Consider the following 27,177-nt stretch of genomic DNA (forward strand, 5'->3'; position numbering starts at 1 on the left):
CCCTTCTCTTCTTGCCTTCAATCTTTCCCAGCATCACTGTCTTTTCCAATGAGTCGGCTCTTTGCATCAGTGGCCAAAGTATTGGAGTTTCAGCTTCAGCATCAGTCCTTCCAATGAATATTCAGGGTTGATTTCCTTTAGGATTGACTGGTTTGATCTCCTTGCAGTCCTAACCTCTTAAACAAGGCTAAATTGTATTACAATATAGTTCAACCCTTATATGTCACCATGAACGTGAAAGTCGCTCAGTTGTGTCCAACTCTTTGCAACCCCATGGACTATATACAGTCCATGGTATTCTCTAGGCCAGAATACTGGAGTGGGTAGCCTTTCCCTTCTCCAGGGAATCTTCTCAACCCAGGGATCGAACCCAAATCTCCCATATTACAGGAGAATTCTTTACCAGTTGAGCCACAAGGGAAGTCCTAGAACACGGAGTGGATGGCCTAGCCCTTCTCCAGTGGATCTTCCCGACCCAGGAATAAAACCAGGGTCTCTTGCATTGTAGGCGAATTCTTTACAACTGAGCTATCAGTGAAGCCCATACGTCACCATAGGAAAGAAAAATATTTATCAATTGGAAATAAGGAATTTTGCTGATGAATTACAAAGAACACTAGTTTTCTTTACATTATAACCTAGATGTCTACTGTGTACAGTGAATGTCTTTGTTTTTAAAACTAGGAAAGGAAAAGCTCATATACTGGAAGTCCTCGTTCCTAAGACTCTATGAGTACCTTTAGCATCATAGCATTTGAGACCTGATAAAACTGATGTGCTTGTTTAATTAACTCAAATTGCCTGGAAAACACCCCACACACAAACGTTAAATCTTCTTTCTCTCCTTTTATTATCTTTTTTTTTGGAGGTGACAGCATCATCAAGGATTCTACACACAGTTGTAAAAAAAAAAAAAAAGGCATCAGCAAGGATTACTCTGAAATGTTTCTAGTTTGCGGAGGTTTAATAGTGTGATGTTATTACCTTTCCTTCTCTTTGGAGACCTGTCGTGAGCCCTCAGCCACTATTTCTCCCCCTAGGTGAATGATGAGGGAAGGTCCCTCGTGTTCCACGAATAGTCATTAAAGTGTTACAGCTGGTAGCACTGGTAATGAAAACACACACACACACAACAAAAAGGGTGCACACACACACACAACAACTAGCCAAGTGATGGATATTTGACCCCTGGAGTTTCTATGACATCTGATAGAAACATCAGAGGAATTACAGCAACTGTTTTAGAGCACCGACACAGAGATTAACACTTGGTTTATTTAGACACTACCCTGGTCGAAGTGGGGTAGGTCTGACTCAATAAAAAAACCTCTTAGCCTCAAGGCTTTGTTCAGACCTGACCTGAATATTTAAAATGTAATGTTTAGGGAGTTCCCTGGTGATCCAGTGGTTAGGACCCCCCTCTTTCACTGCTGTGAACCCAGGTCCAATCCCTGGTTGGGGAACTAAGATCCCACAAGCTGCACGGTGGCCAAAAAACAACAAACTTTTAAATATTTTAAATGTAATTTTTAATTTCAGTGACTAGTTCCAAAGCATCTGTTTAACTTCCGTATTATTCAAAGACATCTCAGTTCATGGCTATAGTCAAAAGTATTAGACTACAGTCAAAGTCTTTCTCAGCTCAGTGCTCAGAAAAATTGTCGATACCCTTTTTCTTTGCTTCCTATTAAATAAGTCACCTATTTAAAGACTGGGTTTTTCTCAGAGTCATGTCAGCAAGAGAGGCAAGCTCTCCATTTTGAACATTCCAGAACTTGGTTCATGATGTTTTGCCAATAGCATTCTTCTCAACCTCAGTCACTTCATCAACCTCCTCATCCACTTTGCCAAATGCCCCACTGCCACCATCAAGTTTGCCAAATGAATTGCAAAGCCCTGTGATCACTGGGAAATAATCCAGAAAGTCCCTCAAAACACAGGATCTTTCTGTTTCTTCTTAATTAACCAAGAAGAATCAGGGAGACCCACCTCCTAGTGGCAAATGAAAGAGAAGGAAGGTGAGACTGTGGGAAAATGTCCCACGAAGAACAAATGCTTCTTCTCTTGAAGAATCATGCAGTATTTTTCAAGATAAATAGTTCTGTCCAGGCCCACCAACCAATAAACAACCACCCAAACCAAAAAGGATGAATGAAATCACCAATATAAGTTTAATTCTTGTATCATTTATTCCTGCCCTGGAGTCTTCGGTCTGGAAAGGACCTAAAACTCACGCACCTCTGCAGTTTTGTTTTATGCATGAAAAAAACGGGGTACAGAGAAACCGTGGCTCCACCAAAGCCTCATCCTCAGGCTAGAAGCCAGAGACCCTGGCTGCCCATCTGCAGACATTTATTCTGTGAACCTAGAACTTTTCTAGGGTTTGAAGGTAGATTTATTCAGCAAATGACCCCGTATCTCCTAGAGGTAAACTGAGCCTCAAGAACATAGGAGGCCTGAGGGAAGCTGCACCTCGGTGGCTGAAGGAATAAATGATCACGTTGCAACTTGTTCTGTGGGAAATTCTTTGGGGGATTAATTATGGTTGTGATTACACGGAGTGTGACTTTTCTTGAAGTCGCTTGGCATATTTATTTCATCCTGCTAGTCCAGGAAACTGAGGCACAGTTGAAAAGACCTTGACACCTTCCAGAAGCCTACAGACAAAGCCTGCTAGGAGATTGGTTTCTTTTTGTTGTATCTGTCAATTTCCAAAACAACAACAAAGCAAAGGTTTTTATTTTTTACTACTGTGATAGTCATCTTGCCCTCCCTCTTTTTTTTTTTTTTTGCCTCTCCCCTCTTCTGATTCTATGAGTGACCCTGGTTGGAGTGATACATAACTGTTTGGAACACCTGCACTACCTTTCAGATGAAGCAATGAGAAATGGATGGGTCTGGCTACCTCTCCTGTGGGTAGCGGGGAGGCTTTGGGAAGAGATGAACGTCAACAACATAAAGGAGCCCGGCTCATTCAATACAGCTGGCATTTGGGAGGGCCTGGTGCCCAGGCAGGACAGCATGTTCCTAACGTCATACTGATTTGTTTAATTTTCTGTTGCAAAAGGCTTTCAGATAGAATCATGAGATGCTGGTGGGAGGCTTTCAAAGACCCTGGGCAGTCACGTGCTGCCAACCCACCCACATGTGCCACAGCCCCTCCATCTGTGCCATGCTTTTACTCCCAAATCTTTAGCCTCAAGCCAAGCAGGTGGGACCTGCAAGGGGGATGCTCAGTGTAGTTCAGCTCTCTATTGAATTTCCCAAGGACCGTCTGAGTCTGGGGCTCGGTTACACTTACACAGGTGTTTAGGAAGTGATATTTGAGCCTTTGCTAAACAATGGAAGTCTAGGATCGGCATCTACCTGGGCAAAGGTGACCATGGTCTGGACCTGCCTGCTCTTTTCCAGAAACACTTGTATGGAAGGAGTAGTTGCAGCCCCTGTCTCTTAGAACCTGTGAACTAAGACCAGGAGGGCACACGCTTCTTGTCCTTGGCCTGACCTCCCTTGGTTCCCTTCACCAGGAAGGTGCTGATGGTAGATGGCAGCGGGGGAGAGAGAAAGGGAGGGCGAGAGAACTCATGCCTGATGGATCCCATTAGGCTTAGTGTGCAAAGCAAGTTGAGATGAAGTAGCTGCTCTGGTATGCGGCCAAAACTGCTGTTCTATTTTTAGTCCCTCCCGCGTGCTTCTCAACCCCGCATTGTACACCCGGGCACCTGGATCGGCAGCAAGACAGGGAACTGAGCCACTCGTTTGTAAAGCTGGAAGGAAGGAGGCCATTGATGCGGGGCTTGTTTATCGCTGACAGGGAAGGGGGAGCTGGAATGTTAATGAGGACGGCTCTCTGAAGCATGCCTTCATGGTGAGCTAGGAGTTCAAAGGAGGAGGCAGGCTCAGTCCTGTGCCCAGCAAATGTGAACCGTTGATAGAGGGGAGAAATCAATTATGCTGTCGCAGGCCTCATGTCATTGTGCTGGAGTTGTTAGGAAAGGTAGGACAAGGACCAGATCTCAAAAGGAAACAAAGCCACATGGCCTTGAAGTATAACGAGTTTGCCATGGCAACTGATGGAAATGAGCCTCCGGGGCCCTGAGCAGGTGTGTTATCTTACAGAATAAACAGACTTCTCTCACTCCCAGGTTTTTATAATAAAACCTGTGTTTGGATTACTTTCCCCTCCTCTTTGTTACCGGGAGAAGCTGGCTGTTGCTCAATCAGCCCAAGGCTCTGGTGAGCGAAATGTAATCAGTGTTATCAAAAGGGCTGTTTTTGAAAAGCTGGCACTCGGCTTGGCCGCCAGCCTCATCGCTGAGCAGCAGCTGGGCTACAGGTACCTGTCTGGCCTTTGCCACCTTCCAGGTGATGTCTGGCCCAGAAATCTGCCCGTTCACGTGTTCAACAGTATGATGGGGAGGTGGGGCTCTCATGCTGGCGGTGGTCAAAAGCTGCAATCTTCCAGGGAGAGGAGAAATGTGTTTAGGTGAGTCTGGGACCTGACCAGTTTTCAGCATCTTGCATTATCTGGGATACGGGCCAAGGGTTCCTTGAGTTCAGGGATTAACTGATTCTATCTCCCAGTCTGTTGCTATAACAAAGTTCAGTTACTCAGAAACTTGCAGAGAGCTGCTGTTTCTCTGAGATTTAAATCAATCTGAGATGGGGTCTGAGGTGACAGATTCTCATGTCCAAAATGTACACAAAATATGGAGATTTTGTAAAACCCTCCTAAATCAGAAAGAGAAGTTGACACTGTATTGTTCCAAGGCCAAAACCAACACAGCAGGATGGTCCTATTTTCATTGCTCTCACTTTGTGACTAAAGGAAAACTTCCATTCTGGCTTCAAATTGAGTTTCAAAACAAGATGCTCAAGAGTTTCATAACAGGCTCTTAGGACAGGGACAATTCTATATTGAAAGTGAAGTTAGTTGCTCAGTCGTGTCTGACTCTTTGTGACCCCGTGGACTGTAGCCCACCAGGTTCCTCTGTCCACGGAATTCTCCAGGCAAGGATACTGGAGTGGGTTGTCATTCCCTTCTCCAGGAGATCTTCCCAACCCAGGGATCGAACCTGGGTCTTCTTCATTGCAGGCAAATTCTTTACCATCTGAGCCACCAGGGAAGTCCAGTTTTACACTAGGTTTGGGCAAAACATCCAACCCAAGAAGAATTGTGCCACCAGGTGTGTCCAAAACTCTCAGGCAGGAGTTACTGCTCCACAGCACTACCCTGCACCCCCTGCTTCTTTCCTCCAATAAGATGGCCCACATCAGCTCCTGCCCCTCTGTAGAGACCTATCCCCCCTGCTGCCCCTCCATGCATCGCCTGATCTTTAAGCTTGGTAAGAAAAAAATGGCCTGAAGAATGGATTTAAGCTATGGTATCAGTGTGGAAATGATTTCATGCACAAACCCTCTCAGGCAAAGTGGCATCACCAAGGCCAGGCACTAAACCATGCTGGGAGGTAGGCTTAAGGGAGGGGGCATTCCCATATTCAAACATTTGAAATTCAAGATTCTAAACTAGGTCTTTGGAGACCAGCATATACTTATTCTTTGAAAAGACACACAAAGCGGAAGTTTCTGATAACCCAGTGTGAGCATGGGCGTTCTGATGCATCATGTTACCATTTCTAATGAAACTGTCCTGCAAAAGCTAAACCAGAAGGGTCAGGGGTGTGGTGGGGGGATGGGGAGGTTTAAGCAGCAGTCACAGATCGGCAACCAACCTCCAATTACTTATTAAATGCCTACTATGTGCAGGGGGCTCTGCTTGGCACAAGGATTGGTGAGACATGCTGTTGCCCTCCAACTATTTAAAATCTAACTGAGGAGCTAGGCCATCCTGTGAGAAGAGAAAACCCAAGGCAGCATACAGTAGAAGCTGAGCAAGTTGGACCACCTGGTCCCTTTTCCCTGGTCCTCATATGACCCGGGACTGAGCTCTCACTTATGCAGTTTCAAGGGCAGATCTTCAAAGAAGTGTGAGATTGGAGATTTTTCCTAATAAATAGGAGATGTGCTCACTCCTCCTAAACACATACACCTTTTAGATTATAATATTCAGAGTCCCTATAAATCACCATGTAAATGAGATCTGAGTTAGGAGACAGAATGTAAGAAATGGGAAAGTATAAAAATGCATCACAGAGTGTGCACATCAAGCCAATAAATGACAGTGCAGCCCACAGGGCATATATCAGTCCTCTGTAAAGAGCAGCCTAGACACACGCCTCAAGGAGGACCAGGCAGCACTGTAGGCAGTGGCAAGGTGAGAAAGTGCTATTTACATCTGGGGGTTGGGGGAGAGACCTAGCTGGTGCTGGGATCACCTTAGAGAGAGCAAAGGGATTCATGCACTCTGTTGGGTAGGGTGTAGAGAATGTTTGAAGTTGATCCTATCAGCTAAATATACAAATAACTGAGCCAGAGAGCAGAGAATGATAACATGCTGGAATGGACAGAGAGACTCTCTCCATGAATGAGTACAGGCATTGTCTAACATGCTCAAACAACATCTGTGGCAGAAAACACTGACCAGCTTGGTCTGTGATGTGTCTTGACATGTTTTGTACTTGAGTGAGTGGTAATCAGACACACCTGAGTTTGAATCTCCATTCGCTTACAAGTTGGTCTTAGACACAAGTTATTTTTACCTCTCAGAGTCTCAGCCATTGTAATGGGGACAACAGAACAATTCCTGGGGAGGTTATCAGGATAAGGGAAGATGGATGATACAAATATTGTAGAACAGGGCCTGGCATGTAGTAAATAATAATCCTTCATTTCTTGCCCTTTCCTTCTTGCTTTCTACCTCATAATGAATGATTATTTATGGGAACTTTGAATTTTTTCTTATTTCTAAAAAGTCAAATGGCAAATCCTAACAACAAACTTTCAGTTTAAAAATGAAGCCTCAGGAGAAGTCAGCTTATGAGCTTCTAAGCTGAAAACTTCCATTTAGCTTTTTTTTTGGTATTTATTTATTTGACTGGGCCGGGTCTTAGCTGTGGTACATGGGATCTTCAGCTGTAGCACGTGGGACTTTTAGTTGTGCCATGTGGGATCTGGGCTTTCCTGGTGGCTCAGACAGTAAAGAATCTGCCTGCAATACAGGAAACCTGGGTTCAATCCCTGGGTCAGGCAGATCCCCTGGAGAAGGGAAAGGCTATTCACTCCAGTATTCTTGTCTGGAGAATTCCATGGACAGAGGAGCCTGGTGGGTTACAGTCCATGGGGTCTCAGAGAGTCAGACACAAGTGAGCAACTAACACACACACACACACACACACACACACACACACACACACACACACACACACACACACACGGGATCTAGTTCCTTGAGCAGGGATCAAAGTCAGCCTCCCCACAACCCCCAGTGACCACTAGACTGCTAGGCAATATCCTTCCATCTAGGTTTTCAGAGAAGCTCACCAGCACAGTTTGTTTTAATAAGACTGCAAGAAGTCACAGCAGACCCAGAACAACCACGGCATCTGGAGACAGACTTCTTTTCTCCAGCATCTTGCTAAGGAGCAGGGCGCCAGCATCACTGGCTTGGATGATGAGAGGTATAACATGTCAAACTTGGCAATGAGGTTTGACACGAAAGGAAACTAACTTTAGAGATTCATAATGGGGCCTCAAAAATAGGATAATGGATTTGAAACTATTTTAGAAAGTAATTTGAAAGGCAGTTTTGTGTTCACATTATTCCTATTACTTAAAAAAGGAAGTTTTGAATTTGGATTGGGAAAACTGCTATGCTTTCCTCTGGCTCTGCTTTTCCAAGAAATGAGGTATCACCACCTTCTCTTCAGAGCCTGCTGTGAACTATCTAGCCAGGGATGAAAGTGGGGGTGGGGTGCAGCGAACATTTAGATCGAAAGCTCAGCCCGGTCAGTGGCGTCGCACTCTAGGCGGCCCCATGGACTGCAGCGCACCAGGGCGCCAGGACTCCCTGTCCGTTGATTAGCATTTCTTAGACCTCCTCCTTTTACTTCCAAAAGGAAAAAGATCTCTTGAGAGCTCCCCCATGTTGATTTATGTGCCAATATATAAATGTTTTTTACATGTATCTCTTTAAAAACTATAAGAACACAGAGTGAAAAAGTTCTAGACATTTGTAGTACACAATGTGTGAGGACATTCAACACTCCCAAGCTGTACACCTAAAAATGGTTAAGATGGTAAATTCTGTATTATGTGGGGTCTTTTCAACAACAATTAAACTACCAGAAAAAAAAAAATCAAATTTAACAAGTTAGAGGGAATTCCCTGGCAGTCTGGGGGTTAGGACTCTGCACTTGCACTGCAGGGGGCATGGGTTCAACCCCCCCTCCACCCCCTCAAGTAAGATCCCAGAAGCAGTATGGTGCTGCCAAAAGGAAAATTTTTTTAACAAGTTAGATATAAACAAGATCATCAGATAAATTAAAATGAAAAACATTAGTATAAAAGTAAAATTTTGCTGAAACTAAGTTGTCAATGTTGGATTTAATTATAGTTTATACACATAATTATAAAAGTATAATAAGATGTTTTTATGCATTTTGGGTCTCAGTTGTTGACTTAAATATTTGATTGTGAGCAGAATGGATGGCCCTTTGATTCATTATCATTACTATATCACTACTATAATTTTTCCTTCTATCAGGTTACTCATTTGAAACCAGCAGTTGATTATTTTACTTGGTCCAATCCATCTAAAAATGGTTTTCTCCAAAATATAATATTGATAATTATTTTTTTAATGCTCCTAAAAAAAGTTCTTCACAGAGAATATTTGCAAGCTGAAACTTCATATAAATAAACACAACACACACAAACACATCTGCCAATAATCCGAATACACTGGCTATTTTGTCTAGCTTCTTTCGAGTTCAGCCTATGATACCAAGAGACCTGTAATGACTCAATTTTCTCTCTATTTTCCTTTATTTGAACTTCTGTAAAGCTTCCTTTGTAGTGGTGCCATGATTCATTTGGCCTTCACTTTACATAACGTATCATTTGTGTATGAAGTCAGTCAGCCTCGTTCTTTTCTCATTAGCCTGTGACAATTAAAGTTGCATGGTTATTTTTATGATGGAAAGTCAAAATTAATTTATTAAATAAAAGAAGACACAAATCTCATCACTGAAAAAGAGCAGTTTTAGCTTTTTAATTGGTAGGATAACTCAATGTAATTTTTATCAAACAGAAATCAAGATGGTTTTTGTATTTTTATGCCAGAAATGCCAATCTAAAGACTACCGACACTTTAAAAGTTAAATATTGCCACATTAATAATCATATGGTACCAACACAATTTTAAACACAAAGCACCAACACTAAATGTGGTTGTAAAATGAACATCCCAGATACACTTATATTTTATAATGTAAGTTTTTTTAGATCATCATTGAAATAAAAATAAGTTATTACTGATGGATCATCAATAATACATACACAGACCTCTAGTTTGAGGAAACACTTTGATTATTCACAGATAATATAAATCTTTATAGAATGGGAGCACCAGAAAAGCATGCAGGAGGAGAAGGCCACTCCTACAGAGGCTCGGCTTAGCTCAGCATTAGAGCCACAGCAGGCTGAGAGGGTGGCCCAGCACGGGATGGCCCAGGTGGGCTGAGGATTGAGGGTGGGAGGGACAGCCCAGCAGGAGGTTTCAGAGCTCACATGGGGCGAGAGGAGTGTTCTTGCAAAGGGATAGCCTAGTGCAAGATGTTGGCATCCAGGCAGGCTGAAGAGGATATTTCAGAGCCCAGGTGGGGTGAGATGAGTAGCTGTGTAGGAAGATGGTCCAGTGGCCCAGCACAGGTTGTTGTACAAAGCAGGAATGTTACCTAGTAAGATACAATAAGCAGAGAACATAGCATCACTTCTGTATGGTATTGCTGATAAAGACATAATTGTGAGAAAACATCACATACAAGTTGAGGGACACTCCATGAAACAACTGGCCTATATTCTTTCAAAGCGCAAAGATATTAAAGTCAAGGAAAGATGGAGGAACGAACTAGTCCAGACTGAAGGAGACTAGGGAGACGTGGAGAATAGTTGCATAGTGTGGTTCAGAACTGGAATCCTTTTGTTACAAAGTATGTCATTCAGCCATGGAGAAACTTGACTACTGGAGTTTTAGGGCTAGATCCCAATGTACCAATGCTAATTTCCTAATTTTGCTGTTTGCACTGGAATTGTAGGGGAATGCCTCTGAGTCAACATGCGCTATGATATTCAAGAGTGATGGAGGAATTAGATCAACAGCTGCCTTGCATATGTTTCAGGGGAGAAAAGGTCTTTGTACTCGCAACTTTTCCGAAAATGTGAGATTGTCTCAAAATTTAAAATTTAATGAGGTTGAGCAATGTTTCTTTTTCTTTTTTAAAAAGGATAAAAAATGCATATATGAAGTCTGATCAACTCTGTAGGAATATCTTGCAAAATGGTAAAAGTTCCCATATGAGTGCTTAGTATGCGTAAGATGTTGAACTAAGCAGTTTGTATATTTTATCTCATTTACATTTCACACCAGTCTTACAGAGTGGATATTACTAGTATCATTTTACAGATGAGGAATCTGAGGCTCAGAGAGACTGAGTAACTTGACCAGGCTCTTAACTAATCTACTGTACTGCTCAAAAAAAAAAAAGATTGGAAAAAAATTTCCAAAAGATTGGAGAATGCTAACAGCAGCATTCTCTGGGCAGTGGGACTACTAGTTTTTCCTTTTGTTGTTTTCAGTATTTTACAAAATATCTACAATGGTATGGTTGCTTTTGTAATTAGTAAAAAAGACAAAGCTGTCATTTACAAAATATTCATTTATTGTGAAGCGATGTCATAAAAATATGTTGGTTATTTGAAACCGTACTGAACAACCCAAACCACTAACAGTGGAATTATCTCTTAGTAGTGGTGTTATTGGTGACATTCAGTTTTGATTTTTTGCTTTTCTGTATTCTACTAAGTTTCTATAATTAATTCTTTCGTTCATTCACAAATACTTACTGAGCATCTGCTATGATTTATTTTTATAAGAAGAAAAAATTTTAAAGAAAGAAATGTACTGTGTAAGTCTAAAGTTGTAAATTTTATTCAAAAAGCAAGAAGGGATAATATGTATGCTTAGAAAAAGACTAGGCACCAAGATGTTACTAGCAGTGTTACATACTAAGATGTTTCAGCGGTGAGTTAGTGGCAAGTTTATCTTTTCTTAATACTTTTCCATGCTTTCCTTGTTTTCAACTATAAATTACTTACCTGTTCTATTCATAGCTGTGCCTCCGGTGCTAAGAGGAGGTGCCACATAGTAGGAGTTCAAGAAGATCTTTTTTGAATGAACCCATACTTTTGATTATAAATTGCTGTTTTAAAAAACACTTTTACTTATTCATTCTATTATAGTCGGCAAACTTGGCATTCAACTTGTGCTCTTCTAAGCTGGAGGAGACCTAAGAGATTGTAGTAGGGGGCTCTAGTGGCCATTTAACAGGTGGTGGTGGTGAGGAGAGCCACATGACGGGAAGACAGGGTGAGCAGAAAGTGGGGAAACACCATTCAGAAGCCATGTGTTGTTTATTGTATTTATTAAGATTTCTGTTCAACCTATTTTTAGGAGAATTGGTGACACATCACTATACCAGTGTCTATTGAGGATAGACCTTGTGTTGTATGGCTTAGTTTCTTGGTAGTGATATCTGAGGTTCACAGAGGAATGGAGGGCTGGGATGAGGTTGGGGTAACTCAGTCATAAGCCCCTGTTTTGCTTGTAATTAGGAAGCTTACATCTCTGGTTTTACAAAGTAATGTAGATCAAAACCATAAGAGAGACTAGATACTGGGCCAGTGAGGGAGAGAAGTCCCTCAGCTGGTCTATGAATCAAGCTGACTGCCCAGCATCTATAGCTCCAGTTGGCTGTTCAACTCTCAACTCATTTGCAGGGAGATGTTGTATGTTACATGATTTTGCCTAATTCAAAGATTCTCAAAAGTCACGTGTATAGTCCTTATGTGTATCTGGGGGTTACCAGAAGAAACAAACCTTTTGTCAGCCTCGAATCCTCTCTTTCTCTTCCAGCAATACACTGGCAAATTCTGTTGGTTCTACCTTCAAACTACATCCAGAACCTGAGCACTGGCCCCTCTCTAGCCTTATTTGGTTTATTGCAAGAGCCTCTGAACTCCTCCCTGCTTCAGCCCTCACAGCAGCCACAGGATCCTTTCAAAACCTCAGTCAGATCACATCTTTACAGCAACCTACATTAGCCACAGCCCTTACAGCAAGGTGCTGGCTTGTGTCCCACAACTTGCTCTTACTTCTCTGACCTACTTTTCTCCAGCTTGCCCCTTGCTCACTCCACTCCAACATCCAGTCTTCCTTGCTGCTCCTCCAACACACCAGGCACCCTGTGCCCTTGCTATATCCTCTGCAGGAACACCCCCACTCTCTCTCTCTCTTGAGGTCTTCCCTCGGATGTCACCACATCAGACAGACCATTTCTGACCATCTCTATCAAGTAGAGACCACCTCCCCAGATACCTGCTCCTTTACTTTGCCTTTTTTCCCCTCCTTGCAGTCATGATCACTGGGACAGTTCTGACCACAGAATGTGTCTGATTTTCCTAAACACATCATGTGGTTGCTCTTCCTCACCTGTTGACGTTGGGTGCAGCCACGTACCCAGCTCTCTCCCGCGCTGTGTGAGGGGGAGGGCCGTGTGTGGCTTTCAGGAGGAAGCCAGTGCGGAGTTCACTGCTCTGTCTCCTCTCTCTCCTGCAGACATCGGCCGTGCTCCACATGGGGCTTCTCCAGGCAGCCTGGGCCCCAGAGTGAAGGTGCATGAGCTGAGCCTCCGGCTGGCCTGCAATGAACAGAGCGCGTTGTTGTTCTTCAGTCACTAAGTTGTGTCTGACTCTTTGGGACCTCAGGACTGCAGCATGCCAGGCTTCCTGTCCTTCAGTATCTCCTAGAATTTATTCAAACTTATGTCCATTGAGTTGGTGATGAACACACTGTGTAAGTGAGGGATATAAACTTCTTTTTTCAAGCCATCGAACTTGGCTTGTTTAAAACCACAAAACAACTAGCCTATCCTGACTGAAACACTCTGACATATTGCATATTTATTTGCTGTCTCTTCCTATTCCCCTCTAGAATGTAATCTTTTTGATGGTAGGGCTTTGTTCACTATTGTATCTCCAGGTCCTGAAACAGTGCCTGGCATGTGGTAGGTATTCAATAAATATCTGTCGCCTGACCGAATGAATGATGAATTGATCACCCCAACTGAAACAGGAAGATTTCACAATGGCAGGTGTTAACTATTCCTGGATGTGTCCACAAAAGTGTTCGTTTGACGTGATCTGAATGGAACAAGATGGTTCCTGATTCAAGATTAGCAGTGTGGCTGCTCGCCTCACCAGACACAGTTTGAAAGCACAAATTGCCTGTGGGCACATAACACAGTGAGTCGTGGAGGCACATAAAATAGTTAAAGTTACCACACAAACGGAGATTTGGCATACTGCTGAGGGGACCCAGCGACAACCATAAATAAAAAGCATTAGCAGCATTTGTGTCGATGCTGAGTGCTGACGTGGTTTCCTTTCCCTGTGTGGACATTAGCATTTGTAATGAACTGAGCTTCACAGGCTTGAGGTTTTATCTGCCGTTATCATAAATTGGTGTATGAGCCCCTCTCAGGACTTTTGCAAAAGCTGTGTATGCTTTTGTGAGCTGCTTTCTTTTCAGGCTTCCTCCTGGTACGCCTGAATTTGGATGGGGATAATGCATTTCCTGTATCGTGTGGCACCGTACAAGGAAACCCATTGTATCCCCTCAGAGGAAGAGTACATCTGTAAGTAGTTTTTAAGAGTGTACTGAAGGATCTTGTTAGGGTGACTTATTCTCCCAGTTCCATTTGGTTGATGAAGTGGATCACGTGACAGATGTGCATAATGAACTGCTTCAGTTGCTGCCAGTGGGAAGCTCAACCTATAAAATGTGAAATCTCTTGGACTCATTGAGGGCAGAGCAAGCTGATCACACAAGAGAGAACTCTGCCTGATTCCGAGTTGTCATTTCTTACTGCCGCATACAGTGCACCAGTGTTCCTGGGCTTTGCTTTTCCTTTCTCCCAGAGGAACTGCCTTTCCAGTTTATTCTTAATTCAAACTGGAAAGGCAGTGGTTTCTGCATACAATTTCCCCAAAGAGCAAACATGATTAAGATGTTCAAGTAATCATCCATGAAATGCACTTGCAAGGAGCCTTTATGTTTTGTCGTTAAAAGAGGAAATAATTTACATCATCCAGTAGGATTGTGGGTTGGTTTTTTTTGTTTTTTGTTTTTTTCCCTCTTCCCTACCTCTTTTCCCCTCATTCTTTCCTATATTTTCTTTCTCCGCTCCATTATTTTATTTTCCTCTTTATTTTCATTGACTGCAGTCATAAGGGATGTAACTTGTTTCCCATTTCCATGCATTGTATGGAACAGTGACATCCAAGCCAAAAAGACACAGGTGACCAATCTATTCCAGTAGTGGTCTAACTTCCAGCTCATTCTAGATGCTTCTGGGTTACTAAGGGACAATGAATGGAGAAATAAAGAGCAATCATGCAAATTTTAGTCCTAGATATGAGCATTGGGGAAATGACGAAAAAGGCTGTAAGTCAGTTCACTTCACTTGTACCACAGAGCATCCCCATGGGCTGAGCATCAGGCTAAGCACTGTGCAGGGAGCTGAAGAGAGAGCACACAGACCTTGGAAGTTGGTGAGTAAGTGATGGTGTATGATGACATATCCAAATGCCATAGTAGCAGCAAAGATAATAGGGCTTTAGGTGGTGCCAGAGGGGAGGTCTCAATGAGAATTTAAATGGTCAGGCAAGGATTTGAGCTGAAAGCAGGAACTGAGTTAGACCTGAAAGGACAAGTAGATTTGGAATGCTGTCAGAAGAGCAAAATAGCATATTAAAGAGGTCAAGAGTGCATGGCATCTTGATCAAACTCAGCTGTTTGGGGTACCTCACTTTTAGCCCCAATTCCCCAAGTAGCCATATGTCAATTACACAGGTTACCTAAAGAACATTTATATATATATATATATCTGGAAGAGGAAATAGCAACCCACTCCAGTATTCATGCCTGAAAAATCCCATGGACAGAAAAGTCTGGTGGGCTACAGTCTAATAGGGTCTCAAAGAGTCGGAGATGACTAAGCATGACACGGATATTCATATATATACACACACACATATATATATTACTCAGATATTAGTATAAGGCAATTAGCCACAACATAATGTATGGAGATGTCACATCTGTAAGCTTTAAATCAATTGTGAAGACAGCAGAATTGTTTTTCTTGCCTACCAGTGAGTGTCATGGATTAAAAGTGCTGCCGAATTTAAGGAAATTATATTTAAGAAAATAGAATCCGGGAAATGAGAGCCCAGTCTTCTAGTAGCAAAACAGCATATGAGGCTTATTTTGAAGACTTTTTTAAAATGTCAGATTTGGCTTTAGCAAGTTTAGTGAATTGTCCTTTGTAGACAGAAAGCTGGCATTGGGGCACTCCAGAAAGCCCCCTGGCACCTTGGCTACCTCCTTCTGACTCTGATGCTGGCAGGAGGCCTCTGGTGAAAATCCCTGGCTCTTTTCTGCAGAGGAATGGCAAGACTTGGCAGCCACTGTTGAGTTCACACAGAGACGGGGAGTGACTGGTTCCCAGGGTCAGCTGGGGTGGGGGTGAGAAGCAGCTCAAGGCCAAGAGTTTGACTTCCTGACCCTTCCAGCAAAGTGTAGTGCTCTTTAATTTATTCCTAATTGGAATTCCTTGCTGTGGTTTTCCTTTTAGAAAAGGAAAGACATGCCCTTTTAACCATTTCCTCTCAAAAGACTTTTGTTAGCTTTGATTTAGTTGTTTCTATATTAAAATAGCTACCACATAAAAATGATTTCTAAAAATGTCTCAAATTCCTGTTTCACATAACTCAATAATATGGTTTCTGAGGTCTTGAGACTGGGTCTACTAGTCCTTTTGGTTGTGAAGCATTGGAAAGAAAAAATTAGAGTTGGTGAAAAATAGAAAGAAACCCTTCTGGACCATCTCCCCTTATTCTGAATGCTGTCAACATTTGAATGTGGCACACACACACATGGTTTGCCTGCATGTGTGTGCACCCACACCCACACACACACTCTCACACATCACCTATTTTACTAAAACATTATGATAGAAAACTTCATTATTTTTGTCTAAGTCCTGGTTGTAGTCCTTCAGTGAGGGCACTTGAGACACATATGTTTGCAGGTAGCTGAAGGTACAGCTATGTGGTCTGCCTGAAACCTAAAATTAGATTGAGTTGACGATTCTATCGGGAGAGATTTTTCCCTCAGTGTTTTCATTCCCAAACTCTGCTGCCTTCCACTTCCTGCAGAGACTGAAGTCATTGTAGATACTACTCAAAAGTAATAACTCCTGAGAGACTCTCTCTGCAAAATCAGCATGCAAAAGGCAGCTGGCCCCAGAAGCCAAGGACTCTTGGCTACAGCAGTAGAATGTTAAAGCCACACAATAGTAAAAGGAACCTGGGTTTCCTATATTTTAAACTGTCTATTGTTTCATGCTTAGCTTTAGTGAAATCCAGAGAAATGAAATAAAAAGTCAGCTTTTAGAGTCTTTATAACAGTAAGGTATTTCTGTTGCTATTCCTTAAAAGATGATGAAAATTAGATGCTGAAATGTGGAGGCCTTCTGAAAATGACTTGGAATAATTATATTTGTTAAACTGGGCAGCCCTGATATTGTATGCCGTTTAAATCAACTTTCATTATTCTTTAATGATTCTTTGCAATTCTTTTTTCCAGAACTTTGCAAGCTTGACTTGTGTTCACCTTGCTATGGAATGCTTTAAAGGGCATTTCATCTAATAGCAGAGGAAAATGATAAATTATAGATGCCAAATCATAAAGCAGTGATTTAGGTAGCACTAGGGTAAGATCATAAGCAATAAAATAAAAATTTTCCCAATCAACCTCTACATTAGAAGCAAAAAAAGGAGTCGCTGCCTGCATAATTAAAGCAAGACATGTCAAGATGCTTGTTAATATGCTAATTTGAAGGCTTTTAAAAAAAAAACAAAACTTGGAATCATAAAGGAGAATATTGGGAATATTTATCAGTTTGAACAGAGAAGTTCTCTATGAATGAGTATGAAGTGATTTCATTGTTAGTGTGTTCTGGAAATACAAATATAAAGGAAAAAAAAAATGCCTCAGGCTCAGTCTTTTAAGCATTTGGGGAGAAAATGAGATGGTTAAGAGTTGACCAGGATCTAAATTTTCACCACACCCCTGCTAGCTGTGTGATCTTATGCAAGTTAGTTAACCTCTCTGGCCCTGTTTTCTCAGCTGTAAAATGACAAGATAGTGGGTCCTACTTCATAAGATAATTGTAAGGATTACAAATAAAGCATTTAAAACAGAATCTAATAGGGACTTCCCTCGTGGTCCAGTGGCTAAGACTCCATGCTCCCAATGCAGGGGCCCTGGGTTGGCTCTCTGGTCAGGGTACTAGATCCCACATGCCACAACCAACAGCTTGCATGCTGAAAAATGAAGATTGGAGATCTGTGTAAGCTGCATCTAAGACCTGCCACAGTCAAATAAATAAATATTTTAAAAAATAAAATAGAATCTAACAGAGCAAGCACTCAGTAAGAATGGTTGTATAATATCTTTCCTTTGCCCAAACTCTCTAGAGCTTTCCCTCTTACTCCCAGTGAAAGCTGAAGTCTTTACCATGTCTATAGGCCCCATACAACTGGGCTGTTTCTCTCTGACCTGATCTCTTTCCCTACCTGCTCAGCTTGCACTCTGGCCTCCAGGCATTCCTCAGGTACACCAGGCACCCCCCCATCTCAGGACCTTTGTCATGAAAGCTGTTTCACAGCCATCCTCAGGTTGGCTTGTCTGTTCCATTAGGTCTTCACTTTAAGCACCTGATCAATGAGACTTTCCCTGGACACGTCTAACATTCCTCTTGATATTTTATAGTTCCCCTTTCTGCCTTATTTTTCCCCTTAGCACTAACTACTTCCCAGTATACTATATATCTTACTAATTTATCTCATTTGCTCTCTACATCTCCCACCAAAATAGAAACTGAAGGAAGGCAGGAATTTTTATTTTAGCTATCAATGTATCCTCAGTACCTAGAATGGTGTTTGTCACAATTGTAGCTGCCAATAAATATTCGAAGGCTGAATGAATGGATGATTTTCCTTAATTTCTAAAAAATAATAATTAAATCCTACACATATACGTCCTCATTTCCAAGTTTAATGAAATGTAGTTTTTTTGGGTCACATACTATTTTCTTGGTTGCCATGATGACTGTCAACCATCTTTAAACCGCTCTTTAAACACCAGATAACTGTTTAATGAAAGTGGAAGCACACGGTTTGGCCACCCAGGCCATGACTCAGCCTTTTCCTTCATCAGTTCACCTGGAGGAAGAAATAATGATACTTGCTGGACCTCCTTAGTTCCTCCTTCAGCCACAGATAAATCAGGGACAACTTCTGATTTTCCCTTTCCACCCTAGTCTTTTAATAGCTACAAAGAGGTGGGGAAGCTTCTTAAGTAAATATGGCACGTGTTTTCCAAAACCTGAATATAAGCAAGGGCAGAGTATATAGAATACCATGAGTTATCACTGTGGAATGATCTCACTCTTTGCCCCCCAGGGGTTATTGAAAGGGCATTCCTAAACATGGACATGTTGCAGGAGGTCAGATAGAAGGTAAAGGTTCCTGAACATCTTTTGTGTTCCCAACTTGGCTTATACACACTGCATCACCTCACAGCCACACTGTGTGGTCTGTGTTATCATCCCCAACCTCTAGATTGCAACCCCAACCTTGGGGTGAGACCAAGGCTCAGACAGGATAAGTGACTGTCCAAGGCCACCTGACTAATAAGTGGGACAGCGAGACATGGAGTACTTATCAGGAACATGACAACCACTTTTCTTTTTCCTCTTTGCCCTGATAAGCAGTTTCCTAAGAATTAAACCAATTTGTATGTCTTAAGCCAACAACTGCTGAATTAGTGAGTGTTCATGATGGATTTCTGCCACAGCTTAAAGCTGGTGGCTTAAAACTACTGGGATCTCAGCAGCTTCTCCTTGTCTCATCAGTGAGGTGAGGACCTGCACCCTAGGGATAGGCTGACATGAGAGGAAGAGCAGTGTCTGAGCCCCATCCATACTACCCATGAGAGGAAGAGTTACTAACCCCAATACATAACACAGTCTCCAGGCTTAAGTATATTACCCAAGGTCAGCTGCTAGGAAGTGCTGGGGCTGGGTGCTTAATTCAGATCTGTATGGGTCCAGAGTTTGGTTCAATCATTACCATCACCTTGACCACTTCTACTCCAACTCTACCTTACAACTTTCACAGCATACCCCAAGTCAGAAAAAGAACATTTCTTCAGTTAGCATATCTAATGAAAGATGTTGCTTTCAAGAAATATGTTCATGACTTCTTAAATAATCTAAAGTGTTCTTTTTCTCCTCTTTCTTCCTCTTCTTCTTTTTCAAAGATTTGGCCTCTGGAAAATATTTCATGCATAATGGCAAAGCATCTAACTTTCCTATGAGCTTATGAAATGAAGTGGTTCTTTTAGAGTAAACAAAAAATCTTTTCATCTAAAATTTTAATTGCAACCAATTCAGTGCCCTGGGAATTAGTTCCAGTGTTTGGCTCCAGTTTCTGGCACTGAGCTCTGGCCTCAAGCCTGCACTGGGTCACCTCACAGCTGCACCTCAGGGCTACTTGCCAAGAAGCTGGTCTCATGGCATTACTACCCTATGGCTTGACAACAGAACACTGAGCTTTGGTACTGAACCTGGCTGAAAGCAATTCATGTGACTGCAACTCTGCTTAGCAAACAACGTACAGGAGTCACCTGGTGAAGCACGGTAACATTCTCCCACATTCCTGGGAGAAAAGAGATATAATTTTCATTAGTTTGTCTAGAAGCAGAGGAGGGTATTTCTCAAAGTTTAATTTACAGCCATAAACTTGTACATTGATATAACCATAACATAAAGGAGGAAACATCTGTCACTTCCATTTGTAGCTGTGTTTGTAGCAGCTCTTTCAAAAAGGAAGACTAGAGATTAGCCATCCGGGTTTGGGGGCTGTATGGTTAGGCCATTCAAGATGGCTGTTCTCTTGCTCTCTGTACATCCCTCGCTTGACTAGTGCCTGTTTCTCTCACATGACTGTATAATCCGCTTAATTATAGCGCTTAAATAGTCTCTGGTAGCTGGTGAGCCCACTTGATGTCAATTCCCCCTATAAATGGTAGCCTTCTCTCTTGCCGAGTAGTGAAGACTGCTGATGTCCTACCCGCCATCTGCCACACATGGTGGGGTGTCGCTCCAGGCTCCTTTGTGTAAGTTCCGCCTATCCAATAAACCACTTATGTCCCTATCGCTGTCTCTGGGCCCTTTCTTCAGTCTTGGAGGCTGGACAACTACAAGACTTGAAGGGCTGGGGGATGCAGCCCAGCAGGGACCAAGATCAGTGTCTGAAACCAGGTTTTCCTCTAACCAGGTGGGTATGCACAAATAACTTAATCTCATTGTGCCTCAGTTTCCTCACAATACAAACTTTGGGCATGTTAAATGAACTTTAAATCTCAGTCCTAAAATTGTATTACATGTGTAAATATTCATAGCTTTTCTAATTTGGTGTAGTCACTTGAAACTTACCCTCCTACTAGAGAAAATCTGAATTTCTAAAAGCCTGAGGTTGACTTTAAAGATGGAACTTAAGAACAAGGAATTGTAGGGACTTCCTTGGTGGTCAGGTGGTTGGGACTCCACACTCCTGGTGCAGGGGACCCAGGTTCAATCCCTAGTCAGGGAGCAGGATCCCACATGCCGCAACTAAAAGCCCGCATGCCACAGCCAAATAAATATTTTAAAACAAATAAAAATAACCCCCAAGGAATTGCAGAGTTTTAGCTGTAAGAATCTAGATAGATAATATACCCCAACTTCCTCATTTTGTCTTCTCCCTTTTAGTCTTTTCTTTCCTTCCTTTTTTTCCCAACATATTTTCTAGATTCTGGTAGGTACCAGGCATTGAGCTAAGTACTGGAGACCAGGCCTGAGTCCTTAGCTTTAAAGAACTTCCAGGACAGTGGGCACAGACAAGTGAATGCAGTATTAAAACACAAGGAAGTGAGGTTACAACAGAGCATGGGGTACAGTGGAAGACAGAGGCCATCTCAGGTTGGGGCAGGGATGCGAGTCAGGGAAGTGTCCCTGGGGAAATGACATCTAAACTGAGGCCAGGAGTCGGGGTGGGGCGGGGCACAGTTCTAGGCAGAAATGTGACATGTGCCTCTGAACATCACAGACAACTCTGGAAAGGTGGGCAGTAATTCTCCAGGGAACACAACCAGCTGCTGGCAGAGCTGGTGGTACAAATAGAGCTCAAGGTCCTAACTCCAAAGTTGCAGGCTTGGTTCAATGGCAATGATGTGAAGTAATAGCTTTGGGTTTTTTCAGGTTTTTTTTGGCACAGGTGAAGTATTACAGGGCCTTGCTGCCATCACCTTAATTAAGACTCAGGCTCTTTCCTGGACTCTCTCGGTTTAGGATATTCCCTCTCCGGCTCGAGGGTCTTCAAGAGTAACTCATCAACACAGAATAATCACATCACAGGCCAGTCATCTGAGAAGTCACCACCACCTATCTACTTTGGGGATGGAGATCTTTCAGCTTCTGAGAGGTGTGGATGGACAAAGATCCTGGCTGACGGGTTTAGGAGACCATCCAGGTCAGTCACGGGATAGTTATGAGTCATGATGGTTGTTTTCAAATATTTGAAGGATTGAAGGAGGAATTAGATGTGTTTTTTGTGGGTTGAAGGGAAAGAAGGAGAAACCAAATGAATGTATATAGGTACAGATAACTTTATTGTTCCTAAATAACAACTGGAGGCTTCCCCATGTATAGCTCCCTAGACCTTTCACTTTTTAAAAAAAGTGTTTTGTGTAAATAATAAGGAAAAGAAAATAAAGAACTGGAGGCCGGTTGCACTGGCAGTAATGAGTATCTTTACACCAGAAGTATTTAAAACCAGGGCGGATGACCACTTGACCCAGGATGTTACCAAGGGGATTCATGTCTCTAAGATTTGATTTATGGAAGCTTAATCAAATCCTTCTGGCTCCTTTTGTGATTCTGCATTTTCACACTTGGCCCAGGCCAACTAAGGTTTAACTGTTCTAGTGTCTTCTCTATTCTTCACAAAGTATTTACTCTCAGCTCTTCCCTGGTGGCTCAGACAGTAAAGAATCTACCTGCAGTGCAGGAGACCTGGTTTGATCCCTGGGTTGGGAAGACTTCCCTGGAGGAGGAAATGGCTACCCACTCTAGTAGTCCGGCCTAGAGAATTCCACAGACAGAGGAGCCTGGCAGGCTCCAGTCCGTGGGGTCGCGAAGAGTCAGACACAACTGAGCAACTTGCACTTCACTAGTTAGCTGGCATTTCCAAGCACAGTATTTTTACATTCCTAAACAAAGATACACTTAGTGTTTTTTGTGATACTTATAAAGGCAGTTTAGTGTTGGGTTTTCTTTTTCACATAAAGAATTAATACATTTACCTAGAGGTAGTGAAACTGCTATGCTTATGTGAGAAAATGGGTGGTTTGGCACACGCACAGGTGCACACATATCCACATATGTAGTCTGGTGCGTGTGCACTGCCTTATTTTAGGTGTGCTTTGTCCACGTGCTTACATGCTGTTCACGCTAGGATCCATCCTCTTACACACCAAAAGAAACTTTACAAATTCTTTCTTTTCTTTCGCTTTTGTTTATTGTGGAACCTGTGTTGCTCTTCCCTGAGTCTAAAGATATGGAGGGAGAGAAGGGAAGTGCAGCTGGTGAAAACTGAAGATATTACTGGCAGTTCTGACAGATACAATTTTGATTTCATTAACCCCCAAATATTCAGAGAGCGGTGGTAAAAAATGATTTATATTGTTTTTTTTCAGGCAGGCTTCTCTGTTGCCAACATAGTAAACTAAAACATGTAATTCGTTTTTACCTACTTTCTATGCTTGGTGCATGTAACGTGTTATAAATCAGAGATATTAAATATTATTTTGTTTTAAATTAGTATTCGGATGATATATTATGTGGGATCTAAAATAGGTATGTTTCAAAACCACATAATAGCTTTTTCAAAAGGAGAAAAGGAATGCAAGCCCATTTTCTAAGCATTCAAAATCAAACAACATTCAAAGGACCAGTTGAGAAGAGTCAGATCATCCCTAAAAGCCATGGAACATAAATTACATTGACATATTATGCGAAGACACTTGTCCTGCACTAGCTCGCATAAGCGACCTTAGAGAGAAGCTTACGCTCAACTAACGACACATTAGGAAGGAAAAAAAAAGTGTTCAGTTGCTGCCGGTTGTCATGGGTTGTTGTGCGCCAAGAGGGCTGCTGGGAGGGGCTCCGACATTCCCCCGGCACTGTGTGTGGAGTCGGGGGGAAGGGCCTCTGGAGAGCTGATGACTGTGCACAGGATGCATAAATCATCTCTCTCAAGGTAATCCTGGGGAGGGCTTCCCCGCGCAGAGTCATCAGCATCTGGCCTCTGCATGCAAATGTAAAATTAGAGCTTTATGTTGTACTGAAATGGCAGCCCACGGAAAAGATCACCGCCAAACACGACAAGCAGAACTCGTGGGGGCGGCAGCAAGCAGCTCTGTATTGGCTGATAGACTTTTCCCCGCTTCCAGTGGTTTTTCATAAGATAAAAATGTTTTCACTAGTGATTTTTTTTCTTTTAACTATAAAGAATGGTAAAAGCGAGGGGGACACCAGGCAAAAATCCCCTAAAAGCACCGCAGGGACAGGGCCCGGACCTGAGGAGGGCAGGTGATTTTAAAAAGAAAGAAAAGGACAACTGGGAGCAGAGGATGGGACAAAGTCTGAAAAGCCAGAGAGCAGATGACAGAAGATTCTACAGCTGCTCACTGCAGCTGCTCTCATAGTCTCCTCTGCTTCAGAGTAGAGACAAATGTGTTTAGAAATGAAAGGCAGGAGGCAATGGGGAAAATGTGCCTTCCATTTCTAACCAACTGGAATATAATCTTCACAAAGCTCATCCTGTTCTCATGAGGAGGTTATTTTTAGGATTCAAATATAGGCAAAATACTAACCAGCAAACCCTACGTGCTTCTTAGCTGGAAGGACAATCGGGTACACTCAAATTATCAAGAGCACATTGCAATTTCTAAGGACAAACTTGTAGTTGGGAGCCTTGAACGTTAGAAATGGTAGCAATTTAGTAATACGATAGTTTATGGCCTTGCCTAACTGTTTCGGAACTCATAAAATGCTTTGTCACATGTAACCTTAATTTTTATATGCTTTAGGCCACATAATGGCTTTAGGCCATTGTTTCTTCATTTAAACTCAATACAAATAAGGATAGTTGATCCCTCTACTCTGAGATGACTTCCAAGCACTCTGGATCCTGTTGAGCTCTGTGCTATCCTGAGGAGTGGCTCCAGTTGACTTGAAATCCTATCCTGAGGAAATAAATACAGGGTTGGGAGGCGGGGAGGGGTAGGCCAACTCCACCCACCCCCATGTTTCCTTCAGGATCCCTAAGTGTCCTGAATGGTAGAGTTTTTACCTCCTTGATAGCTGAGTGCATTTATGATCAGAAAAAGATGTTCTTCCAAAACGTCAGCAACTGAGAGAAGTCACAAAAGAGGAAGAGAATGAAGAGTAACCTCATAGTTACTGGGCTATTTTACAGATTTAAAAAATATAACAAGCTCAAAAAACTTAGTCATTTGTCTAACATCACACAGGCGAGTCAGAAGTCAAAGGTCTGTGAGACTAAAATTTCTACTACAAGACAGCCTTGGAGGTGGGAAGGGAAGTGGAGAGCGCAGAATTCCCTAGAGCTCTCCCCTCTGAAGGTTCATCAAATGCAGACAGAGAATGCGTATCTCATTGATTCAAAAAAGGAGAAGCCATTTCTGAGGCTATGTGCCTTCCTGGGGCAGCGGCACCCTCCTCCTGACTCCGGCTGGGCACTTGAACCACGTGAGCTGCTCCGAGCCCTCCTGCCAGGCTGAGTCTGTGCAGGCCTAGAGCCAACAGGTGCACCATCTCCCAGCTCAATTAGGCATGACACAAATCTGGAGGGACAGTGGTCCACAGAGCGTGTTGTAGTCTGAGCAGCCTTAAGGATAACAAACGTGCCACTAAATGCAAAGCTCTGAGTTCTTTTTTCATTATTCTTTTGATTGGAGTATAGTTGATTTTTCCAATGCTGTTAGTTTCTGTGGCACAGCAAAGTGAATCAGTTAGACACACACACATCCACTCTTTTTAAGATTCTTTTCCCGTATAGGCCATTACAGAGTACTGAGTAGAGTTCCTTGTGCTCTACAGTAGGTTCTTATTCATTATCTTTTTTATACAGTAGGGGCAAAGCACTTCGTTCTGTTGAGATGTGTTCTAACCAACATGTTCAGAGAACTGAGATAATTTCAGTTGGCAATTCAACTAACAGAACAATTGACCCCAGTCTGTTTAGTCCTAAAATATTTCCCATAACTCCCCCAAATCTGTCTGTTCCAGGGACAAAGTTTCTTTGTTGTCCTGCCTGTCTCCCTCACTCCTGCCTTTGTGCCCCAGCTGCTACTGAATCCTCTAACACGCCTTCACTGGCCCCCACCCAGCAAATCCTACTTTCGAGGCCTATCTCAACACTCAACTTTTCTCCATTGAGTTTGCCTTGATAACTCCAGTCAGCAGTGGCCTCTAAAATCCTGAGCTGCTGTGACAAGTATCTCCAGTTTTCATTTTCATATGGATTATGTTCAACTTGGAACTTGACTGTGGTGCTCTGTAAACACTCATTATCACAACTTTGTAAACACCCCCATCCTCATCACCGAACTGTAAGCATCTTGAAGGCCAAGGCTCTGTTGACAAACTAAAATGACTGGCAAAGAGAGTACCACAGCAGTGATCTGACTCCTAACTCTGAGTCTATTCTTTTGTTCACTTTGGATTTAAACCAGATGGGAGCTGAAGAACACTGTCCTTTGAGACTCAACAAAATCAGCTCAAATCCTGTTCCTTTGTGCAGTGGGAGCCCTACATTCCTTCCTAACTGTCTGGGGGATTCTGGGAGGGGGTGGGGTAGTTTACAATTTCTTTTTCTAGTCACGTTTGGCTGCAAGTTCTTGCTTCTGTAGACTTACAGACTTCAGTGGCTGCAAGGAGCATATTGCTATCCCTAAGACCAACATTTCCAGACATGGAACTCGGCTTCTTTTCTTGCTTCAGTTAATGGACTGAAGCAGGAATGATGCCCACATGGGAGAAAAATTAGAAGTGAAGCATATGTGTCCTAGGTCTTCAAATATTAATGCTTCATTATGGGTACTATTTTCCTTTGAAGATTTAGAAGAGAAATATAATACTTTGTATTAATCCTTCATTACATAGAGCAGGATGCAAGAAATTAACTTAGAATTTTTCTTCGCCATTTTCTAAGTGACTGATTTATTACTTCAGCCATAGTTCAGTTCAGTCTCTCAGTCGTGTCCGACTCTCTGCAACCCCACGAATCGCAGCACGCCAGGCCTCCCTGTCCATCACCAACTCCCAGAGTTCACCCAAACTCATGTGCATCGAGTCGGTGATGCCATACAGCCATCTCATCCTCTGTGGTCCCCTTCTCCTCCTGCCCCCAATCCCTGCCAGCATCAGGGTCTTTTCCAATAAGTCAACTCTTCGCATGAGGTGGCCAAAGTATTGGAGTTTCAGCCTCAGCATCAGTCCTTCCAATGTACACTTCAGCTATAAACACGGAATAAAGCTGCTTCACTATCTTTCATGTAGGACAGCCTAGTAATTGCTAACTAAACATATACAGACTTTTGAAGTTAAATCATCATTTTACTCAAATAGATACTACTGTGTTTTCTGTTTCTTTGGCCCAAACAGGATGCTTCTAGTTGAGAAGGGGCCGTGTGAGTACAGACTCTAGTGTCAGGCTCTGTGGATTCAAATGTTCTCCTATTACTTA

The 27,177-nt window shown here is 42.5% G+C and overlaps 1 protein-coding gene across 9 annotated transcripts in view; it reads right to left on the reverse strand.

Annotated features, from left to right (window-relative positions):
* LOC784866 (gametogenetin) overlaps window positions 1-27,177 on the reverse strand; it is a 99,914-nt gene that overhangs the window by 35,562 nt on the left and 37,175 nt on the right. For 3 of the 9 annotated variants that reach the window (XR_009495904.1, XR_009495903.1, XR_009495905.1), the window contains exon 3: window positions 12,668-12,875. Coding sequence is in view for 3 of the 9 variants with exons in the window: in XM_024996962.2 (XP_024852730.2) it covers window positions 9,035-9,059; window positions 12,668-12,875 (233 nt within the window). In the remaining 6 variants the exon portion in view is untranslated. Of the gene's footprint in view, window positions 1-8,924; window positions 9,060-9,145; window positions 9,855-12,667; window positions 12,876-27,177 lie in introns of those variants that run through there. The other 6 variants (XR_009495912.1, XR_009495908.1, XM_024996962.2 and 3 more) reach the window with 5 other exon arrangements.

Source organism: Bos taurus, chromosome 9, assembly GCF_002263795.3.
Source record: "Bos taurus isolate L1 Dominette 01449 registration number 42190680 breed Hereford chromosome 9, ARS-UCD2.0, whole genome shotgun sequence".
Taxonomy (NCBI): domain Eukaryota; kingdom Metazoa; phylum Chordata; class Mammalia; order Artiodactyla; family Bovidae; genus Bos; species Bos taurus.